This window comes from Populus nigra, chromosome 10, assembly GCF_951802175.1.
Source record: "Populus nigra chromosome 10, ddPopNigr1.1, whole genome shotgun sequence".
NCBI classification, from domain to species: domain Eukaryota; kingdom Viridiplantae; phylum Streptophyta; class Magnoliopsida; order Malpighiales; family Salicaceae; genus Populus; species Populus nigra.
Genome location: NC_084861.1, coordinates 10991371 through 11015067, shown reverse-complemented (window position 1 = coordinate 11015067; position 23697 = coordinate 10991371). Strand labels below are relative to the sequence as shown.

The window sequence follows — 23697 nt, the reverse complement described above, 5'->3', positions numbered from 1 at the left end:
TTTTTTTGGTTATTCTTACCTTCACCCCGATGAAACAAGGCATCACCATGTTCCCCTGCAACATTTTCTTCCAGTATACGTGAGAAACTTGCAGCCTGCTTGAGAGCACAAATCCAATTGCCTAGAACCCAAAAATGGATGGGCTGTAGGGACGCAACCTGAACATGGAGCTGCCTGTTAGAACATCTCAGTGAAATAGATTGAGATTTCCCATCAAAATGATATCGCTTTATATGTATTACACGGTCACTTGACAGCCATATTAACATGCATCCAAAATTCCACTTGATTGTAAAAAATAAATTTTGATACACTAAGTTATAAAAAATTGCAAAGTATAACCCCTTAATATATTATCATATTATATCTGAACTCATTTAAATTTGAGAAACCCTACGCTTTTTCCTTCCCTGTAATTGTAAGAATCATATCCATGATTAGACTGTTTCAACTGCAAGCAAAGCAATTATTCAACTCCAGCATAGGAATGCCATCAAAATCATGTGAATAGAGAGCGATCAAGTCACAATCTAGGCAAATCTCTCCACGTAAAACACCTTGACAACCCAACTACCAGATCAAATTTAACAACGTACTTATTAGTAAACATGCACACAGCTCAGCTAGATATTGATATATGATCGTGAGATTTGACAAGAGAAAATTAAAATGCCCAGAAAAACCCAATCTACAGTAGCTGTTCTGAACCATTATATAAGGTCATAAGGGAGAATTTCACGGTTTGATGAGACCCTAGTATCTTGCATTTTTAGATTTTCTTTGATTTCTATATATAGCTGTCAGAGAGAAAGTTACGATCAGAGAGGAAGAAAACCACACAACACTGATATAGCGTTTTTTTAAAAAAATTAATACATTAAAATTATTAAAAATCAATAAAAAATTATATTTTTTCAAAGTAAATACACTTTTAAAACACAGAAAATCACTACGGCAGGCAGCTTAATTGTTTCAATACGTGGAAATTCAGGACCAACATGAAAAGTGAAATTCTCTCTTAATGTGATCACATGCATAGGTCTTGTCTTACGATCGATTCATAGGCAATCAATCCACGTCTGTTACTATTGTTGTTGTCTTTGTCTTTTGATGTATGACTTGTCTATGAAAACGAAGTTTCCCTTTTGAATATGAAGGTTTTGTTTTTTTTTTTAAAAAAATATATCCAAGGTGAGATTTTGAAAAAAAAAAAAAGGAAAAGGAAATCGCACAGCTTGAATAATTTTTCTACCGAGAATTGCGTAATTAATAAAAATTATACTCCTAATACCGTAATCTGATAATATTTAAAGGGTTGAGGGTTGAAAATAAAATATTAAAACAAAGATGGGAGTAATACAACTCTTAAAAATAAAAATAAAAATAAAAAATTAAAGAGTTATTCGACTGATTAGCACACTCTTTACAAATTGCGTAATTTCTAATAGCTTGTTGCGCTATTAAACGCTTATTAGCTGCGTTCTTTTTAATAGCACAACTATACCATTTGTGCTATTTTTTAATTTATTTCTTTAATTATGTGAACTAAGCAGTAATTGTGAGGGCACAGGCGCACAGCCCCCCCTGTCAGGCGAGCAGTGGCATGTAATATAATCAATGGCCAGGTATACAACCCCCTCGCAGGTGCTTAGTAGCGATGGTGGTTTTATAAGTACAAACTTGTTCATCAAAATAAACAAAACCCTTATCATTTTACTCACTTCGAGTTTTGTTTGGAACTTGAAAGGTTGTAGCATATGTTCAAAATTAAAAAACAAATATACATCTTCTGACGGGTTTTAACTGGAATTTCCTTTAAAAAATAGAACGTATTTTTTTTAGTATTTTAATGGGGATTTCTTATTTCATTAAGGGGTTCATTTGTTAGAATTCAAGACTGAAAAATGCAACATGCAAGCTATCAGACACAATGGCCCGGTGGGCCTTTAAGAATGGCTATGCCTTGACAAGCTGTCCAGCACTTCGTGCTCTGTTTATTTTCAAGAAAATGAAACCATTTCCCCAGACCTACTACGAAATAAATAACTATAAGATTATTTTTTTAGTCAGAAAAAATGGTAATGTCTTGAGAGGAGAGAGCATATATTGTTTCTAATTAAAAAAGAAAATAGAAAAACGCTTTCAAATGTTATAGGTTAACATTATCGTTCATTATACTTGTGATTGGGTTTTCATGGTAACATTTGAAGTTATTTTTCAGCTTATTTATTGAGGTACAAACAGAGATGATAAAATAATTTATTTTTTACTGAACAAATGAGGTCTAAAATAAAATTAAAAGTTTCTTTGATTGTATAACAACGTAACAATCTTACTATTTTTTAAAAAATAACAAACATAAAAAATTATTTACAGCTCATGATTTCATGGGAGGGTCACGCTAGAATATGTTTTTTAGGTATTTTTCATTATAAACTACATGTTAGTTTTTTAAAAAAATTATTTTCCATAAAATACACTACTCTAATCCAAAAAAATAAATTAATCACCTTTTGGGAATTGACAAACTGGGCTTCGCTCTATAAATCTTGTTAGATTAGACGGTCAGGAAAAAGCATGTCATGTGCGCGAGAAAATTAATTTGGCCAGGCAGTAAATTAACTGAACGAGGAGGCTTTGGAAATCACAGCAGCCCTCCCGGTGAAACTGATGAAAAGAAAGAATAGCAGTCGATGCATTAAAGTGCAGTAATGAGGCGAACCCGCTTTAGCTGCCTAACCGTCAGCTTTCGGTTCCTTTTTATGCCATGGCTTTAAGTTTTAACTTTTAACCCTTTAAATGCCATGGCCGATTGCTTTGATATATTAAAGCAATTGACGGAGTAGTTATCGTCCTCAGTGGTTATTGTTCTGGACAGAGTCGGTGAATGCCGCTTGCTTACCTTAGATGCAGCATTAATAAATGCCCATCTGCATATTTTAACTAGTCATAACTCTCACTGCTTAACTAATAATAATCCAACCCCAGTTTCTCACGGCACTGGCTGGCTGGTGATTTGATTGAATGTCAGAGCTCCTTGAGGTAGTTTTTGCAGCATCATTCATTCATTTGTACTACTGTACAGAAAAACGGAAGCAGCATTTAACTTGGTGGAGTCTGGTCTGTAGCTTAGCGATGTTTTATCAACACCGGCAGCTGTTCTTGAAGTAGAGGAACATGCATCAGAAATTCCGTATGATGTATTTATGAGACAAAGCTGATACAAGTCAACAAATTAATGACATCGATACCGAACTCTCTCAAGGACTAGATTCTCGGCACTGCCAAAGCCCCGAGACTCGTGCGTTTAGAACGGCAGGGTTTTAAATCGAAAAAACTACAAGGAATGTTCATAAAATAAATCAAAGGAGGACAGTCATGCAGTCGTTCGAAGACGTCCGTTTAAAAGATAGTTTTCCATTCCGAGGAACGAAGGGGTATGAGCAAGAGGACCCTCTAAGAGGCATGGCACCAGTCGAGTTGAGTTTTATCACTCTTCATTGATTATACTTAATATTAAATAACCATCTTAAGAAGAGAAAAAAATAAATTGTCATGTAAAGTCTTCAAAATAATTTTATCTACACTGATATATTTGACGTTGCGTTTTGGGTGCTTTTAAGGGTTTTCTCCTTTTCTTTCTCTTTTTTATCTCATGGAACATATTTTTTAATTTTTTTTAAATATCTTGACTTGAGTGTATAACAATATTTAAAAAATACCTTAAAATTATTATTTTAATTCTTCTTAAATGAAAAATATGCTCAAAATATAATCTCAATCACAATAACAAATAAACACCGAAAATCTTTTGAATTCAAAGCTTACATGATGTTACCACTGCTTTGTTTTAAAAAATTATTTAGTTAGAAGGTTTAAAAAAACTCTTGATAACGTTGTCGAGTGAAAAAAAAAACAAATCTCAAGATTTAAAAAGAATCCATAAATATATAAATTAAAAAATACATATGAGGCTCCAGATCAATCCAATAACCACAAAATACCTCGAGAGAACTATCACATCCCTCTGATTGAATTGGCATAAGCCTCACTCACTTGAATTGAATGAGTGAAATCGTTTTTTTTTTTTTTTTGGGTTCAAAATTGAACTGAGTCACGAGTCTCGTGACTTTTCAAATAAAAACAAAAACAAAAAACATTTAACTTATCATTTAGCATCCCAAAGCTACAAGCAAAAAACAAGCCATCATAAAAATGACAAAATCATCGTTTAACGACGGGACTGACCTCGTCTTATCATTAGCTCCTGATATGATTTTTTGTTTTTAATGTGAGGTGGGCTAATATATTTAAATATTAATTAATTTTTATAAGTTCTAAAATTAATAATTAAATAAGATTTTAGCAACAATTAATATTAATAATCATATAATTTAAATCTATAATCATAAAAAAAAAAAAATTTAATTCTATATTCTTATTAAAAGTGAGGAACCGAAATATGGCGAGTCACATGGGGCTATGATAAACTGTTCAAAACATATCGCATCTAGTTTTTTGGGAATCTTTTTAAATTTTAAAAGAAAATTAATTTTTAAAGTACTATAAAAATAAATTAAATGCTAAATCCTCTTATTTATAATTTTAAAAAGAAATAATTTAATATTAAAATTATTTTTAAAAAAAACACTCATCTAGTTTCTTTAAAAAAACTTTTGAAAAAATAAAATGAAAATAATATAAAAAAATAATATAAATCTGATTATCAAACAAAAGGTAAAAAGTGTTAAAAACGCACAAAAAAATTATTCATACGATTCGTAAAAAAAAAAAAAAACATCCAGAGTATATTAAAGGCTTAGCTCGTACACTGTCTAATCGCCACGAAAGCAGTTTTGTCGTGGAGAGCGAGAAGCCGTCGATTGGTAAGAAAAAGAGTGGTGTGTCAGAAAACCGGACTCCTTTCACGTGGCTCCAGATTCGCCGCCAGTTGGCAACACGGCAATCACAAAACGAGAGTTTGTTTGACCTCCCCGAGCCCCCGTTTCTCTTCCAACAAAAACATTCGGCCCCCTCCCTCTCTGCAAAAATTGACGGCCAGCCCCCCTCCCTCTCTAAAAAAAATCGCCACAAACAATTGGTTTTTGCCAGAGAACACAAAGAAATCACTTCCCCTTCATCCCCAAGCCTCGAAATACGTTTTTATGCCTTCCGTTAGCTATCGAGATTCCGAAGAGAGACATAAGGAAATTGTGTTTTTTAAAAATTATTTTAAAAAACATACAGAAAACACCACCGCTAGCAAACAACTCAAGTCTCTTAGCACCCAAGTAATTGCCAATCCAGGTAAAACGTAAATTAAAATTAAAATTTATAAAAGAATAAAATAAAAACAGAGAGATCAATGTTTGCATACCCAGCAATCGCTAATTTCAAAGAATTACTGGGAATAAAACTACTTGAACTTCCCGAGAAATTTCACTAGTACACGGCTCTTATCTTGTCCCGAGTATTTCCATCCTTGATGCTCTTTATGCACAGTTGCTTTCAGAGTTCAAATGTGAATAGATATGCCCACCTCCTTCATGTATTTTGTTTGGTTGTTGAATCTTTCAAATCTTATTACCTTCGGGATTTGAAAAACAGGTTCAATGTGATCTCCCATTCATTTGTTATCTTCAGGAACCTCCAGGACTACCACTTCGATCCATTTTACCAGTACCGAGCCTCCATGCTAAAGGGTTAGTTCCCATGTGAATTTCTCAGAAGAAGAATAAAAAAACAAGAAGAAAACGTTCTGTTAATTCGATAGTAACAACAAACATGTCTGGTTTCTTTTATCCTATTCTCTGATGGTATTCGTGTAACTAAACACAATGAATATTGAGGCGATGTTCCCATAAAGAGACTGGAAGGTAAGTGACAAGCAGAGGAGACATTGATATGAAATGACCTGCTTCATCGACACCGGGCACTGTCAAAGGAAGCGCAACTGACAAATGGTTTTTTGATTCATTCAAAAATACAAAACAAAAAAAAAGTTAAAAAGGTTGTTCATCCGCTAGCTAGTATCATTTATCCTGCTGAGTTATTTCGGATTTTGACTTCTAACACAAATAAATGAGGATAAACCAGGAATTTAACAAGTGGAGCAATACACACACCGGCGGGGTTAAAACTTGACAGTTTCCCGTTTACAGTTAAATGCGAGTCACCATCTAGGGTACGCCCAAAAAAAGAAAAACGTGGTAAAGTGCGAGAAGAGAAGACAAATCAAATTCTTGTAATCTTAACTTGCCCTTGGTGTTTTTGAAATGTTGGTAGCAATAAAAAAAATCCTGTGTTTTCTTTAAGGTCTACGTTATCCCGAAGTTTTATCACACAGTGCTAACTGAAATTAAATTTACCGCCTACGCCAAGATCATTCCATTTCAGCTATAGTCAAGGCAACTCTTAATTTTTTTTAATTTTATCCTTGTAATATTTGAGTTAATTTTAAATCAATAAAAATAATAAAATTATATTAAATCAACTTCTTAATAATTTAATTTTATACTCGAACTAATTAAATAATCGAGCTGAAAAATTTTTTGTTATGTCAATTTCACCTTTTAGTTTTTTTTAATTTATAGGCTGAATTACTTTGAATAAATCAAATTGATTGTGTTATATTAAAAAAATTATATAATTTAATTTAAAATTTAGCTAGATAAAGAGTTAGACCAAGAAGGTTTTTATGTGAATTTTATTTTTAAATATTTTTTATTAATCAACCGGGTTATCTATAAACAAATCAAGTTAACTAAATCATATTAAAATAAATTTTATATAGTTTAATTTTAAATCTATGTAAAGAAATATATCAAAATACTGTAAGATTACCCTACTTAGTCGTGTGTAATAACAATATCAATAGTAATCTGACCAGTGCGTCACTGTAAACTAGTCTAAATCTAAATACCAAGCCATCAGTTAATCGTCTTTATTTGCCACACCTCGTCCACTTCTAACTAACTCTTAGGGCGACTTTCAACAATATAAGACCAGCCTTCAACAATATAAAGCCTTTGGCTTTGGATGTCTGTCCCCAGGGATGCTCCTCCTTAACCATCAATATTCAAAACTCAAGACAGAGTCAGAGTAAAAACTCGCTTAAATCTCTTGAAGAACTGTCTTTCAACTTTTATACTGGAAACTTGATCTTTGGTTGGTGAAGGCAGATAAGTGCGGCAGCATATAGACCAAGACAGAAAATAAAATAAAAAGAAGAAGGAATTTTCTTAAATATTAAATATGTTTGATAAGATTAAAAATATTTTTTTAAATACATCAAAACCATTCAAAAAAAAATTAAAAATATAATTTAATAAATTTTTTTATATAAAAAACACTCAAAATCAATTTAAATAACATTTAAGAGCACAAGGCCTAAACCTTGGTTGTATAGCCTTCATGCATTTGGATTCATTATCGCGATGGTGTGCGAGGTTGGGCAAATGGGGTCTAGGCTTGGAATGATCGATTATCACGAGGCTTAGCTTGAATTTGGAACTTATGAAGAACCAGCTACAGGCCTTCGGGTAGCCCAATTAGTCAATTAGCTTGCCACTGATTTTAATTACATCTTTCATAATTTATTTATTGGAGGGTGCACAAAAGGAAGGGCATTGTCATACGCACAAGAGAAGATGAGAAAGACAGCAGAGGATAGTTGGGAATAACAGCACACTACCACCACTTTCATCACTAGTAGAAATTGGAAATTTACACTTCAGTCTTAAATTTCAGACATAAAAACCCAAGGACATAATTCACCGGACGCTGATCATAGTCAGCTTACAAGAACAAAAAAAAAAAAAACGCAGCTCCCAAATCCCTTGAAAGCTGCGGGGGAGCGAAATTAAGAAGAGCAACTACTCAAAATACTAGCGGCGGGTGGTAAAAGTCCACCCCTGCCATAATCTTCCGCCCTTTTCAACGGCGGAAGAAAAAAAGGAAAAGCCCCAAGACTAATGAAGATGTCCCTTGAATAGGACACCCCTGAGTGACTCAATTAGCTCAAAATGAGAGTGCCAATTAAAATAAGCCCTTCTCATCCTGACCAAAGAGAACCTAATACTGACCTCCAATCGAGATACAAGTATATATTAGTACTAATAAAATCATACTAATATTACTTCTGATAATAAGTACTAAATAAATATAGAGCTAACATGCTGAAACTTTAGCATGCTGAAAGAACAGAAGGCACACGGTGTCGGTCCCTAGCGGAACTGGGCACCAGAGAAGGTCTGCCCAAAGGACCAGCTAGAGGGAGCAGCATTGTAGGAGACCACAGTACGGCCATCACTGGTGGTGACCTTGAAGGAAAGACTTTGTCCGTTAAGATAATTGTTGCTTTGCCAGTTTTGCCCCCAGTTCCTTGACATTGGTTGCCATCCAGTCCTAGACCCCTTGACGGACACAGCATGCACATCACCAGCACCACCAACGTTGGTTATCAGGACTAGATTGAAGTAGGAGTGACCATTGATTGTGAATCTTATGCCTCCTCTCCTTCTGCAGGGTACCCTACAAAAACCCGCCACCAAGACAGTTAACACTTCTACTAAAGCCAGAAAGAAGAGAACTCCTTGTGAGGGAAGGGTAAGCTTCCAAATTTCAAGAGGAAATTGAACTTCCTCTCTCACAGTTCGTGGTAAGAAAGTGGTAAAGCGGGGACCTTGCTAAGAACTTAAACTGCCCTTTATGTTTAGTTCAAAAACTGGTCTTGGGACATGAATCTTAATTTTTTTTTATTAAACCTCAGAAATTACTGGGGAAGGGAAAGTTTAGACAGGGAAAGGTTGACTGCAATCAAATTAGAGTTATGAAAAGGACCTGAACCGTGAAGAAAGGATTTAAGAACATGAAGAGACTGATTAAAGACGGAAATAACCCTCACCAGAAACTCGTTAAGGAAAAAATTGAGATTAATTTCATTAAAACGCCCTTATTCGTGACCAGATATCCCTCCATGGTTAGATTTGAAGCTCAAGAAGATAGAGACTTACCTTCTGTAGGACACAGGTACAACACCAGCACTGTATCGGGCAATGTGTTGGAAGACAGGCTGAGAGAGATCAAAGTGGTGTTGAGGAGGGTTACACCACCCCCCTGCATTGTTAGGCAGGGCATTGTTTGGAGGGCAGAAATTGGTGGCTGTGACCAAAATGGAGCCAGGCAGGCACCATTTGGGGTCATTCACGCACCTAATCTCGTAGCAAGACCCACAACTTAACCCGCTATTGAACAGAGCTGTGCTCAAAGCTGCAGTATTTGTACCATACCCCTGGCTGTACAAGTTCCCGTAACCGCAAGCCCCACCTGAAGTTATATATTTTATCAAAACCAGCAAAATTAGTCATATGGTGTGCCCTGAAGGGTTTAATTTCTTAAAAAGGTTCTTCGCTTCTGCAAAGTGGCATACCCATTGTGCCGGAAGCATCACCACCTCCGTAGAAGGTTGCACGGGCATTAATCCACCCTCCACCACCATAACCATTAACAGATGAAACCATTGCAAGGAGACCCACCAAGATAAATCCAGCTAGAGCCATTTTCCTGCACAAAGGAGTAAACCAGTTTAGTTTTTTTAAAAAAAAAAAAACCACCTTGCTCATTTTTTGTCAGGTTCATTTAACAAGAGAAACAACATTTTGAAAAGCAAATGCGAGAGAAGAGAGACGGTTATTACATGAAAAGAGAGAGGAAAAGAGAGCAGGCTAGTGAAAATGTTTGGCGCTGGAGTGGAGAAGGTTAGGAGGGGATGAGGGAGAATTTATAGGGATTCGGCAGGGGTGCTTAGGAGAACTATTTTGCCACCATTGCCACTAGTCACACACAACTATCGCAAAGACACGTCCTTGAAGCAGCTGGGGACCATGAACCGCTTGGGCGTAAAAGTCAAGCTTGTGATGGTGAAAAAACAAGAGCACATGTGAGCTTTGAGGGGGGGGAAATTGTTATGAGGCTGAAAACCGTGTGGTTTTGTTTCCTAGTAGAAAAATTCCCTAGAATCCGAGTGGGGTATGGGCGGTTTTCCACATGCAAGCAACCTTCATTTGTCGCAGGCACCCTTCATTTTATCTCATCCCCCTTCTTGAATTTTCTTAAAAATATTTAAAATATATTTTGTTTAGGAAAAACGCTACCTTTTCTTTTTGTTTTTCTAACAATTAAACTTTTTTTTTTGGTTAAAAAAACGTCTGTTTTGATCCTTCGTTGATTTTTAGCCTTGGACTGTGATGAGCAGATGCACAGTGACGCGCATGGGCACATTACGAGCCTCATACGCAGCCGTTTACCAGGACTGGGACAGTTGGGTCAATTTTTTAATAATAAAATAAATCTACTTTGGTAAACGAATTAAATTCCTGTTTAGACAGCATGTTATTTTTTGTTTTCGAACAATTCCTTAATTGATATTCACAGCTGTGAAATGCGAGCACGTGGATGGTTTCAAGTACAACTGAACCAACACCCTCTGGTTAGGGAAGAACTAGGAGAACTCCGTCAAATATGAAACAGAGAAAAAGTATTTTACAGACTTGCAGCAGCACGTGTCTGATAAATAATAACTTCCTGAGTTGCCAGATAATATTTTTTAGCTGCCTTGTGATTTTTTTTTTTCTTTGAAGGACAGGCTTAATGGAGCATGCCTCGTGCATAAATTAAATTAGTGATTTGTCAACACAGAGCATAGTTATGGTTGGGTTTGGTTTTGAATCAAGTTAAAAATTAAATCGGTTGAAAAATTATTTATTAGAAACAGAAAAATCAAAGTAGAAATAATGATATCAGTTTTAAAAAAATTCAAAACCAGTCTGGATCTGGTTAGTGCCATACCCAGTACACATTCACTGAAACATACTTGTTTTCCTGAAAATTTATACCCACAAATCTTTTTTGAACTATTATTTTTTTTTGTAAATATATACTGCTAAAAACTCGGTTCATCAAAAATTATTCTGATTAAATTTATGCGACCTAATAGATTCATATAAGATCTATTTCAAACAAGAAAATAAGAGTATAAATAATCATATAAATTTTAAGAATTTATTTTTTAAAAAGTTATTCAAAACGATGTTGTTTTATTTTAATTTTTTTTATTAAAATAAGATTGTTTTATTTTTAAAAAATAAAAAATTATCATTTTAAAATAGATATAGGTTGACTTGCTGATAAATTGACTCTATTAACCATCAACTATTTCTTGGGATGGGTTTATTTTTGTTAAAATCATGAGTTAGCTTGTAAAATCATATAATTTTATGAATAAACATGTATTTAACATGTAAAATTGGACTAAAACTCAAAAACTATTAAAATCAAACTTAACTCATGCAAAATCGATAAAATCAATAAATTTGCGACATGAACAAAGTTAGGTTCAAATTTGATCTTAAAATATATGTTGATTAGTTTTGCGAGATTGGACATATCTTTTAAACTATATATTGAATATAAATAATATTTTACATCAAAATATTAGACACATAAAAATATATTATGGTAATTTTTCAGATCAAATGAAGTTCGGGAACATAATATTTATAAGAGTCAAAGTTAGTAAACGAATCTTGTTAAATATATCAAACTAGACTTTCATTTATTGTTTTGGACATATTTAAGGCTACCAGTTAAATTTTACAGCGATTAAAGTTCGGCTGGAAACTAGATAACTGAAGCTTTCCAACCATATATTGTAGGTCCAGTAATTCATCTAAACGAGAGAGAATAACATATTTGAAATCATGACTCAAATTTACAAAGAATATACTAAAATTAGAGATTCAGGTTACATGAAGGCTTTTTATTACTGTTATTATTTATTTATTTTTGAATAATAATTATTTCTCCATGTCATTAATTCATTGATTTATACTATCTATAGCTCTCATTTTATCTAGATCACTTATTAATTATAATATTATTGACTCACTTTATTAGATTTTAATGTAATTTAATTTCTTAGCTAGAATTGTTAATATATAATTAGTTAAAAAAATTAATTATAATTTTACAATTTAAATTTATATTGTATTTTGCGTGTCATGGTAAAAAAAAAAAAAAATTTATCATCCTTGGCTGGGTTAGACCTGGACAGGGGCTGTAATGGTTACTTAGCTGGATTAATTGGATGTTCAGTGTCTCATTATGTGTATAATCATTAGGCACTATCATATGATTTCCTAATCAAGACAAGAAGATTGCATGGACAGCCATTAGGCACTTGGATTCCATGCTGATTGACGACATCAGAGGACCGCGATTCTCGGCCCGAGCGTATCCAATTCCAATCGGCTTCATTAATTAAAAATGTAAGCAGCAAGTGTAGTATAGTTTCTACAATGACGAGTTACGTGTATTTTTGGTGTACTAGATCTCAGTATTTTCCATTGATAAAACTCTCCTCCCACCAGACCTTGCTTGGACAGCCTACTACTCCTAATTTAAAATATTAAAGAAAAATCTCACACCAGAAAGGATTTTAAGACTTTTATTTTTATTTATTTATTTTATTTTATTTAAATGGAATGTTAGGATCAGCGTCCATCTCAATTAATCGTGTACTCGTGTTAAAAGATATTACCTTCTTGGAAGTTTTTTGGTCTATTCATCCCCTTCTGATCTCCCTCCTCCTCCCCCACCCTCTCCTCTCTCAGAGCTACGTACCACTATGATAAAATACAGGGGTGTTTTTAAAAGATACTTCAACTTGGAAACGGAATCGCCACTGTAGGAAAAAGCTTTGCTAAATGCAAATCATCTTACAATACGTTTACTGTGAGATACAAACACAAGCATAGTTTTGCTGCTGTGTTTTTTACTTTTAGTGGTGTGGGCTCGCCACTAAAAGTAAAAAACACAGCAGCAAAAACAAACTCACGCTTACAGAATCATGATGGACAGGGAAGAGGGAGAAAAAATGAGTCTCGGTTACTACTAGCATGCATTTCCTGGACAAAGTTAATAGATCACCGTGGAGATATTCAAACCCCTCCACTGCTGAAGAAAACAGGCATGGGCAGAACAGCCCAGATTTCGAGCGAAGCTCGTGCCACGCCAACCCCACATCACAACTCCCTAGAGGGTCAAACAGTGCACATATCAAGAAAGAGAATATCCAATCATGGGGCGACCCTTGCTCTCTCTAGGCTGTTAATGTTTGACAGCAGTCAAATTAAGAATAAGGCAGCACTAAATAAAACACCTCTGGAATGACAACTTGTTATCTTGACCGATATATAACCTTTACTCGGGGTGACCCTTAATGTCTTAACATGTTTTTAAAAATATTCTTCAAATTGTTTTTTTAAAAAATATATTAAATTAATACTTTTTAAATATGTTTTATATGTTGATATTAAAAAAACACATGCAGTCTCTCTTTTGTTTTTGCTCTTTTCTCTATATTCAAAACCCATTTGGCTACTGCTGCCAAAACATTTTATCTTTTCTGAACTTTAATTATTATTATTATTATTATTATCTTTTGTTAGATGAGAGTTGGGGTGCAATGCAGTAAAACCCCGAAGAAAGGGACACAACGAAAACTCGAAAAGATATATCAATATATTAAAATAATAAATAAATAAATTTTAAAGACAAGCAGGTTAACTATGACAAACAGGATAAACCCAAAATAGGGTTAAGTAATACCTAGTTCACGTACAAACAACAAAGGAGAAGGTGGCATTTGACTCCATCAATTATGGCATCCTTTACTCTGTACGGGTAGTTTAAGTTTTCCTTTTTGCTGTAAAATATAAATTTTCTGTCAGCCAGCCCTGTCATTTAAAAATGGCAATTGTTCTTGGAAATTTTTTTTTTAAAAAAAGACAACTGTGCTCTAGCTCTGTGTTTTCTTGGGTGTGGATGGGGGTGCTTGCATACCATATTGACATTTCCTGGACTTTAACGGCCAATAACCAACTTGTCGTTTGAACATGCTTAAGCATGCCAGATTCCTCGTCACCCATTTGCTTTTATGTTTTGTGTTCGGCTTTATGGATTTGATCTGGACCGCTTATCTTCCGGAAACATTACCCACCGCTATCCTATTTTGATTCCACACTAGATTTTCTGGCTTTCGTGTTTCATCACACCTTTCCCTGTTGTCATGGATTTTGATGCCCCGCAACTACAAGTCAAGTGGGGGAAAAAGCATTGCTCCTGTCGACGCCCAAAACACTCCTGCCTGGTCTTCGTTGTTTCATGTGTATGATGTAGCATGAGACTGATCTCTGCGTGACAACTTTTAAGCTTATTTTCCATATTGGTGTCTCCCTTTCGACCTTGCTTTTTATAGTCTTCAAAGTAAAATTCGCCAATCATGAACTTTGTTGTTCGTCAAGGTTTACGTGCAATGGGAGGTCAAGAACATCAACTCACGCCCTTTATTTGAGAATAAAAGAACAGAGCAATGCACTCTGGCAAGATGATGACTCCGCTTCGACTTTTTCATCATAATGCTTTCCTTTTTCTCTTCCAGGAGAGATGAGACGCGACTGGATGGTGTCTTCTAAAACTAGCTATGTGTCTCCCAGCTTGATACGGAGGTCTTCATTATTTGTATTTGTTTCGTGTGTGACTCAACCATGCTTATAAAAGCCGGTTTGGTCCACAACCTGATCCAAGGTTTGGACAGCAGTTGTCTAGGTCCATCGAAGTTGATTTGAGTAATTAAAAAAAATAATTTTATTTTAATATTTTTTTAAATATGTTAAAATGCTATTTTCTTAGAAAAATTCAGTTATACATAGCATGGATTTTGTTTAGATAGTTAGTTTACTTGACAGATTTAATTATATTCAATTTAATTTTTAAGTTGATCTGTCATCAAATTAACCCATTAAATCAACTGAGTTTAACAACATTTATTTTAATTGGATGGTAATTTTTTTTTGTCCTGATTTTTAATTTGATTGCTACACTTTATTTATTTTTAATAGTGTTGATATAATTTTGTTATATCTCAAATCTTAATATATCTCAGTGTCAATTGGTATATTACTCGAATCTATTGCATTATTTTCACATTATGATGAAACTCTAAGAATCTCAAGTTCTTAATTGCAAAAATTGTAAAATATAACAGAAATTTAGCATTAAAATTGGCTTAATGTTGAAAATGAACAGTTTTTATGGGTCATTTTATTTTCCCGACACCCAATGAATGGTCTAGAACCATAAACAGTACATGCCAGTGCGCCATGCACCATTTCAAAATCAAAGAACTGGCAGGAATAAGATACCATGACCGAGGCCGTGGATGACAAAAAAAGTTTCTCATCTTAATTAATTTGTCGGGAGATTATGGTGCCTTTTTTGTTGCTTGCATCTCGTATGTGCTTAATCATATCTTCTGTCCTTTGTGATTTTCAAACCAAACATCACAATCTTCCTAGTTGTCCCGTTCTTCTTTCCCTGTCCCTCCCCATGTGCCATGTGGTCTAGGAAGAAAGTGATCATCTCTCATGGCTGATCATTCTTGCTACGACTCTTGACCTAAAATCTAACCCTCCTCACTCCGTTGCCCCTAGCTGCTACGCAGCCTACACTGTGTGAGATTCTCGGAAAATAAAGAGAAACTGAGAAAATCGATCTGGGTGAGAGGCCATGTCTTGTCACTGTTGAATTTAATTGTGGCATCAAGATTTCCTTGCCCGAGATTTTGTCAGACGCTTCATCTGCGCCAACGTCGACGCGAGCGGGTCTCGATCCCTATAATTAAATTATATTTATCCCTATAAAAAGTACAAAATATGAAGCAAGATTTGTATCTATTCTGTTTGTCATTTTTCGAATTCAGAAAGTTCAAAAAAGAGAAAATAAACAATTTTAGCTACCAAACACATCTCTTGAAATATCTCTGTCAAAGATTATATTCTTGATTATAAAAAATGAGCCATGTTTCTTTGTGTTGTTAATTTATATTTATCTTATCATGCGAGAAAAATTATTTTTCAAAGAATAAGCGTTTTTTTTTCTTTGTATACATGGTAGATAATTATTTGAGCTCTAAATCATACAGTGATATTTTTGTAATGACATGACATTAATCTAGTTAATTATTTCATTTCTTAAAAATAAATATCTGAATGCGAATATTTTTATGGTCGCATTCCCCGTTAGCTTATTAAAATAATTTTTATTTTAATTTCAAGAATAATTAATATAATTGGTTTAATTTAACATAATTTTGTAATACTTTTAAAGAGAACGCGACTTTTTCTTCCATTTTTTTTCCCGATGGAAACGATAATTCGTCAAATGTACAGTATACCAACCCCGTGATCGGTGGAAATCTTGCTTAGAAAAGGGAGGGAGGCAGCCGGATCTTTAGACTAGATTTTTTCTTGTGCCTTAAACTACCTTGGAGGTAGCTAAACTAACAACCTCTACAACCCATTGTCTAATTTTGAGCACTAAAGCGTTCTGGTATCATGGTGGGGTAATAAATGGTGTGTTTTTTTAATATTTTTTTTACATTAACAAGGCAGTCAGAATTATAAAAAACATTATCATACTATTAAATACTCATTAAATCTTATATTATAAAAAACCAACTGATGCTCAGAAGAGTGTCCTCTCAGCTACCTACTGGATTTGGTGAAGAACCTCTTTACTAGTAGGTGTACTTAATGTTTTTGTAAGCTTTACAGAAACTAGCTGTAAGAATTGTAAATGCTCATTAATTCAACAACAAGTAAAGAATAGAGTCTGGTTGATGAGTGGAATGATTGTCCAATGAGCACCGTTTGATTTGATTCCATTCCTCATGAAGCAAGCATTTTTTGGTTCGGGAACAATGGAGGGGAACCACGATCACAGACGAAGTAAATAAATGATGCACCATTTGTTAGCGTGAGCTTAAAAAGATAGCTGGAAAGGATAAAAGGAAAATTATTGCTTTATCGATCCAGATCTTATTCCAGCGTTCGTACCAAGACAAAGCGTTGAAAGCCACCGAGATCATTTATACGATGAAAACCCACGCAAGAGATATATGTTTTCAAGCCCTTTTATATATAGCTTGGTTCTTCAAAACGACCTCAAATTATTTCTGTTTTGAAAATTTAAAATTGTTTTTTCTTATTTCAATATAAATTTCGAATTCTGTGATATTTTTATTTTCTGTTAAACTCATAAGCTCACGGTTGACTAGGATGAATTATCTGAGCTCTTGTTGAAATTCGGGATTAAAAGTGATCAATTTTCGAAATATCCAAACTCATGAGTATGAGTATCAGAGGTGTTGCCGACAACAATGCTGCGGAATGATTCTCGCGCACTTCCCGTTCTTTCCCTCTGTAATGGATCTTTTTGACAGTTTAATTTTTAAAATTTTAAACTACATCGCTTTAACCCCACATAAAAGCTCGCAGTGAATCTTCCTTTGAATTTTAAATTCTAAAGTTTCCGTTTCGCATTGCTTTCTGTTTTTCAAATAATTTCTCAGAATGATTGTAAAATTTTAATGTTTAGCTTTTTTTAAAAATATATTATTTTAAAATATTTTTAATTAAAAAACATACCGACAAACAATATTCAGAAGGAGCTTTCTTTTTCCTCCACGCACAGATTAATTTATTTATTTTTGCTCGAGGCCGGAGAAAAAGCAATCGTCCATAACTTGTATCTCTGGTCACCTATTTCAAATTCGGAAAAAAAAAACTCTGCTCTCCACCATTGAAGTTGTAACTTACTAGTTTGCTTGAGAGGATAAGAAATCCTTCTGTATCTCACCACAAATCACCACCATCGGGGTGCTTGGATCGACTTCTCTCCATACCATTAACATCGCTAGGTGAGGTTGTGAGCACCACGAATTTCTTTGTATCTGGGATGCTCTTTAATTAGTGTTTTTTTCGAAGATCAGTTCGAAAGATCTCCACTCTCGTTGAGAATGTATGTGGTCTTCTTTTATGTTTGATGGAAAATATGATGAATAATTAACTCGGAACCTGCATGATCCTTGACTTGTTGGTTTTTTTAAATGAATTTGGCAAATAAGAGTTGTTTCCCCGTTCACTCTCGTGATATATAGTAACTATTATTATTAGTTTATAGAAATAAATAATTTATATGAACCTTCAGGAAGGGTTTCAACTTTTATGTACATTTTCCCATCTCAACAGGAATAACGGGGTCGAATGTGGTGGAAGTGTTTGCTGTCACGAAGGCCTTGGAGATTAGTTCCACTTCCATGCTAGCGAAACAAGTGAACTGGATTGTTGAGGCTGATTCCGCGAATGTGATTAGGCGGCTGGGACAGGTACATACTCTAAAGGCCGCGAAGGTTACAGAGTTAGCTTCGTTATTAATAATAGTTGTTTTTTTAGAATGTATTTTGTTTGAAAATATATATTTTTTATTTTTAAAAAATTATTTTAATGTATTAAAATAATTTAAAAACATTAAAAAAAATTACTTCAAATAAAAAAAATTTAATTTTTTTTTAAAACATCATTTTCTACGATAAAAACAAACATGGACTAGTGATATTTCCATGCCACAGGTTGGAATAATTTTGTTAAAAGGAAACAAAAAATGTTAAAAGTGGTAAACAATTATTTGATACTATAATTAGTTTTCGGTCTAACGGATTAACCTTTAAACTTTATAACATGACGTTTTATTTATTTTAGGTTTAAAATTAAATTATCTATAATTTGTTTGACATGATTCAATTAACTTAACTGGTCTCAAGACAATTGTCTCGACCAGTAAAAAAGTTTGATAATAAAATTGACAAAAAAAACCTCATTACCCAACTCCTTACCTAACTTGAGTTTAAAATTAAATTGTATGAGAGTTGTCTTGATGTAATCTGGTTAACATGGTCGGTTTAGAGACAACCTAGTTGACAAATATAAAAAGTTCGAGGATAAAACTAATACTTCTTGTCTAGCTCAAATTTAAAATTAAATCATATAGAAGTTTTCTTGACGTTACCCAATCACCTTAACCAGTTTAAAGAGAAACATGTCGACTAATAAAAAATATATGTCGATGAATTTGATAAAAAAATCTTTCTTATCCAACTCTTTATCTAACCCGGGTTTAAAATTAAATTATATAAAAGCTATTTCAATGTAACAAAGTCAACTTGATCTATCTAAAGTCATCCCAAATATTCGGTAAAAACTTTTGAAGATGAAATTGACCAAAAGACCCTATTACTTGACTCTTTCCTATACAAAATTTTTAAAAAAATTGCGTAAAAGTTGTTATGGCGTGATTCAATGGACTTAATTAGTTAATTAAAAAATAATGTAGATGATTGTTAAAAAGAGTTTCACGATGAAAATGAGTAAAAAAAAGACAAAAGAAGAGGGAAATAAAAAAAAACTGAATTGAAATAAAAACAACTTTACAAATCATGGAAGCCGAAAAGCTACGCAAAGTACGTTGGCCACATCTTTTAATTAGAGCATCAAACAAGTTTACAGAAAAGTTAGTTAAGGACAGTTAAACCAGTGATGTAGCCAATATCGTTCTACTCATGAAATTTCCCCCACACACACACACACACACATATATTCTTGCATAGACACACATTCTTTAAGTTGGTTTCATATAAACCCAAAGAGAGAAGAATACCACGTGATATGATATACTTCTATAACTTATCTATCTAAATGGTGATCCAGTAATAAAAACTTGGAATTAAGAGGTTTGCTTTCTTTATAGTCTCAAGTTCGAGCCCTGTGGTTACTCATATGATGACTACTAGAGGCTTATATGGTCATTAACTTCAGGGCTCGTGGGATTAGTCGAGGTGCGCGAAATCTGGTCCGGACACCCACGTTAAAGTAAAAATAAATAAAAAAATATTTACTATAACTTAACTATATAGTAGGTGATTTAGGATTAAAGAGTTTATTCTCTCTATAATTTCAGGTTTGAGTTCTGTGATTATTAATATAATATTACTAGAGGTTTATATGATCGTTAATTTCATGACCCGTAAAATTAATCTAGGTATGCACAAGCTGGCACGAACAACCATGTTAATGAAAAAAATTACTTACAATAACTTTATAGAATGAACAATTAAATTTTGCCACATCACTACATAGTATTGTGCTAATAGCTAGTGGTTTACTTTATATATATATATATTGTCTACGCAAAAATGGTGTCCAAGAACATCAACAAAATATCTGTCTTCGTGGTCCATTCAATTACAATTTGGGAAATCTAACTACCCTGGATCACGCGGAGAACATAACTTAGCCAGGAACATAATTTAAACCATCTTGTAAGAGTGAGTCGTGGTAAAGAGCTTGAAATCTGTATAACAGTTCTCGAGTTCGAGTCAGGACATGTATTTCTTATAAGAATCTGGGACAGTCGAGATTTTACTCATTTATCTAGGGCCACAAAATGTGCTTTTCGAGAAATAGGGTTTTCTCGAATAAAAAAATAATAATTTAAACCATCTAATTCAACAAAACAAAAAAATCAAAACAAAACAGAGAGAGAAACCCATTTTTCATACAGAGAAAAAGCAATTGAACCGATGTGATGGGTGAATATTAATATCTACTGAGAACAATATGCTTATAGAAAATTTTCAGTTGGATTTGTTGGGAGAGACGTCGAGAACTAGTTAAGAAAAGTAGAACAATTTCCAAACTGGTTCTTGTTCTAAGTTGTTAACCATGCATGAAGAAGATGAGGTCAAATTAAGGCTCCATGTTATTTGCCACGAGATACTATTTGTGATGAAGGTGACCCTAGTTGAAAACTAGCCCATGTGCATCCGATTCTGAAGTGTGTTTTTCCATGTTCTTCCATCTTGCAAGCAACCAAAGAGATGAAGCATGGGACCTAGATCGAGGGCTTTGGTTTTAGGTTATTCCATTAACTTCTCACTTCTGTATGCTAGCTTGAGCAGGCGTTTGATTATGATTTATGAATATCCTACATGGAAGGAGATGCCACGGGCAATGCGCTCGTCAGCTTGAGTGTCATTGGAACGATACTGTTGATCGGAACCACCAGATCCGATTTGATTCGAGTGTCATTATATCCGATTTGGTTTTAAAATTAATTATTATGTAAATCTGATTCTGAGATTTGCAGAATTGGTTAACTTTTAGAAAGCAATTTCCACGTGCATATTAGGTAGCTCTAGTTTTGCTACAATTGGCTGGCCTGTTTATAAGGCCCATACCGTCATCACTCGTTGGCTGGCTTTTGGCCCTTGCGGTCGCCATCTTGTAGTTTTCTTTCTTCGCTTGTTTCTTTTTTATTTTTTATTCTTTTTTTAAACAAGCTCCTATGTATATGCTTTGCTAGATTTATAAACATGAAGGATCCCAGTTTAATATCCTAACAACATGAGATCAATCTAAACAATATTTTAAAAATAAAGATATATATATATAGGGGTACATAAAAAATAAATTAAAAACCAATACCAACATATAAACTATATATATCCACGTGTAATAATGCGAGGCTTCCAATTGAAATATGAGAACTAAAAATAAAATGACTTGATATATCAAGGGACCAAGACTTAGACCCGGTTACGTGGCAATAGGCAATAAAGAAGCTGAGGACATGTATGCATTATAATGAATTAGAAATCGCCACCACTAGAAGTTGCTCAACTTGAAGAGCCGCCATGCGTCGGTGATATCAGAAGTGTTTAGGAATGTGATTAACATTGTGTTTTTTAAAAATTTAATTTTTTATTTAAAAATAATTTTAAGGAATTGCCTCGTGAATTAAGTACTACTATGTGTAAATATGTAATTTAGTTAATATGAATAATTTGATGTAATTTTATTTGGCATATGAAAAAATGGTATGCAAATAAATAAATCATACAGAGATTTTTGTATTAAGAAAATATATTAAAGCGTAACACTAATAAAAGTGATGAGAGTAGCTTGATACATGTATCTTTAGATTTACATTTTGTTTGTCATTGTAGCTACGTCGCATTTTTTTAATTAAATTATAATGTATTTATGTAATATATATATATTTTTTAATATATAAAAAAAATTAAATAACAATCATTATGATAATGCTAAATACTATCATAGCCCGGCACGCCTAACATCGATAACTTGAGAGGGAGAGGGAGAGGGAGAGGGGCAAGGTTATGAAAAAGAAGGGGCAAGAAAACTACCATGAAAAGGTAATCGAATCCAGCTTGCAGCACAATAAGATGAACACTATTAATGTCCTTTATCAAGATAAAACAGGGCCCAGGCATGCTTCAAAGGCAGTAATGTCGAGCACTAAATGAAAAGCAAACCCCACTTCCTTTTAACAAACTCAACAAGAACACCTTTTCATGTCCTTGGCCTTGTGAAGAAATCCTACGGGTTATGATGAGACATCTGAGTACACCCGGCAATTGGTTCATCACGTTAGTTGGATGCTGTAAACAGTTTGTATCACTTACTTGGCAACTGTTTCCACACGCAGGGGCCAACATGCCAGAGCTCTTTGGCCTTGAATGGAATCATCCCTTTTGCAATTATTGTGTTGTGCTGATAAAAATGGCAACGGGATGGACCCTCCATTGACATGGAGACCCAACTTACCCCCACAGCACCCTACAAGTAAATTAATTTTCAAGGCAAGCAACTCTTCTTTTAAACTATAATGTGATTTCAGGAGGTGAAATCATATTCAATCTTGAACAATTAATCGATTTGTTCTTCTGACTTTCTATCTCCACCGGACCAAGATTTTGGACTAGAAAAATCTCAAATTTTAAAAGGGTCAGGACAAAACAAAACTTGAGGGAATGATCAGGCAAGGTCCGCTTAAGGTATTCAGAAGTGGACTAGCTTCAGCTCAAGTAAGGTAGCAATGGAGCAGTGGTGTGGCAAAAACCGAAGTCAGGGTGTTTAAAATGGAACGTAGATGGTTCAGCTCTTGGAAAGCCAGGAACGGCAGGGGTTGGTGGGGTTCTGAGAGACCATCTTGGGAGATTTATCTGTGCTTTCCCAGTGCTAACTTGAATTAAAGACTCTAATGAAGCTGAGGTACTGGCAATATAAAAAAGGCTTTGGAGTTGAGCGCAGAACATGTGCAAGCTAGTCAAGTTCATTGAATAGTTGAATCTGACTTTGCTAACGCCATTAATTGGGTCACCACATCAACAGAAGATTAGTCTTGGAAGATGCATGACCATCTCATATGCATTGCCTCTCTTACAAAAAAGGCGAGGTCCATTTCTTTCACATGAACCAGTAGACAAGGGAATGATGCAGCAAGCTGTCTTACTAAACAAAGTCTGCAGCGGGAATGTGATTGGGTAGCATGGCTCTAATTTCATCTCTGTTTTTCTGCTAGCTTTGTTTACATGTCTGCAATTTTGGTTTTGCTATTTGGTTAGTTGTAGTTCTTTCTCCCGAGCCATTCACTTATTGGCTTTCGAGGTTTATTCAATAAAAATTCTTGGAATTCCGTTCTGTATCTGATTCTGATATGTGAAAGTTATTTAAAAAATATCATCTAATGAGATCATTCCATTTTGGAATTCATTTCATAAGTTTCTTATCCAATATGAGAGAAATTCGTGTTATTTACAAACTGTTCTGATATTTAACGAAATTACTTCACCTTCAATGTATATTATTTCACGTAAAACGAACACCCAGACACCTGTACTGTTTATTTACCAAAAAACAAATCCCAACGACCCTAAGG

General features: G+C 34.1%; 1 protein-coding gene across 1 annotated transcript; it reads right to left on the bottom strand.

Moving 5' to 3' along the window:
- Positions 1-7672: 7672 nt before the first annotated feature.
- On the bottom strand, positions 7673-9851 carry LOC133704296 (expansin-A1-like). Its single transcript, XM_062129093.1, has 4 exons — positions 9698-9851; positions 9431-9564; positions 9015-9327; positions 7673-8532 (listed from the first exon to the last, which is right to left on the bottom strand). Coding segments are annotated over exons 1-4 (756 nt in total). The 5' UTR covers positions 9700-9851; the 3' UTR covers positions 7673-8225.
- Positions 9852-23697: the final 13846 nt, after the last annotated feature.

Coding starts and splice junctions, on each gene's coding strand:
- LOC133704296 (XM_062129093.1), bottom strand. Junction 9,328..9,430: donor TGATGCTTCCGGCACAATGG/GTATGCCACTTT, acceptor ATATAACTTCAG/GTGGGGCTTGCGGTTACGGG. Junction 8,533..9,014: donor GTACCTGTGTCCTACAGAAG/GTAAGTCTCTAT, acceptor GGGTTTTTGTAG/GGTACCCTGCAGAAGGAGAG.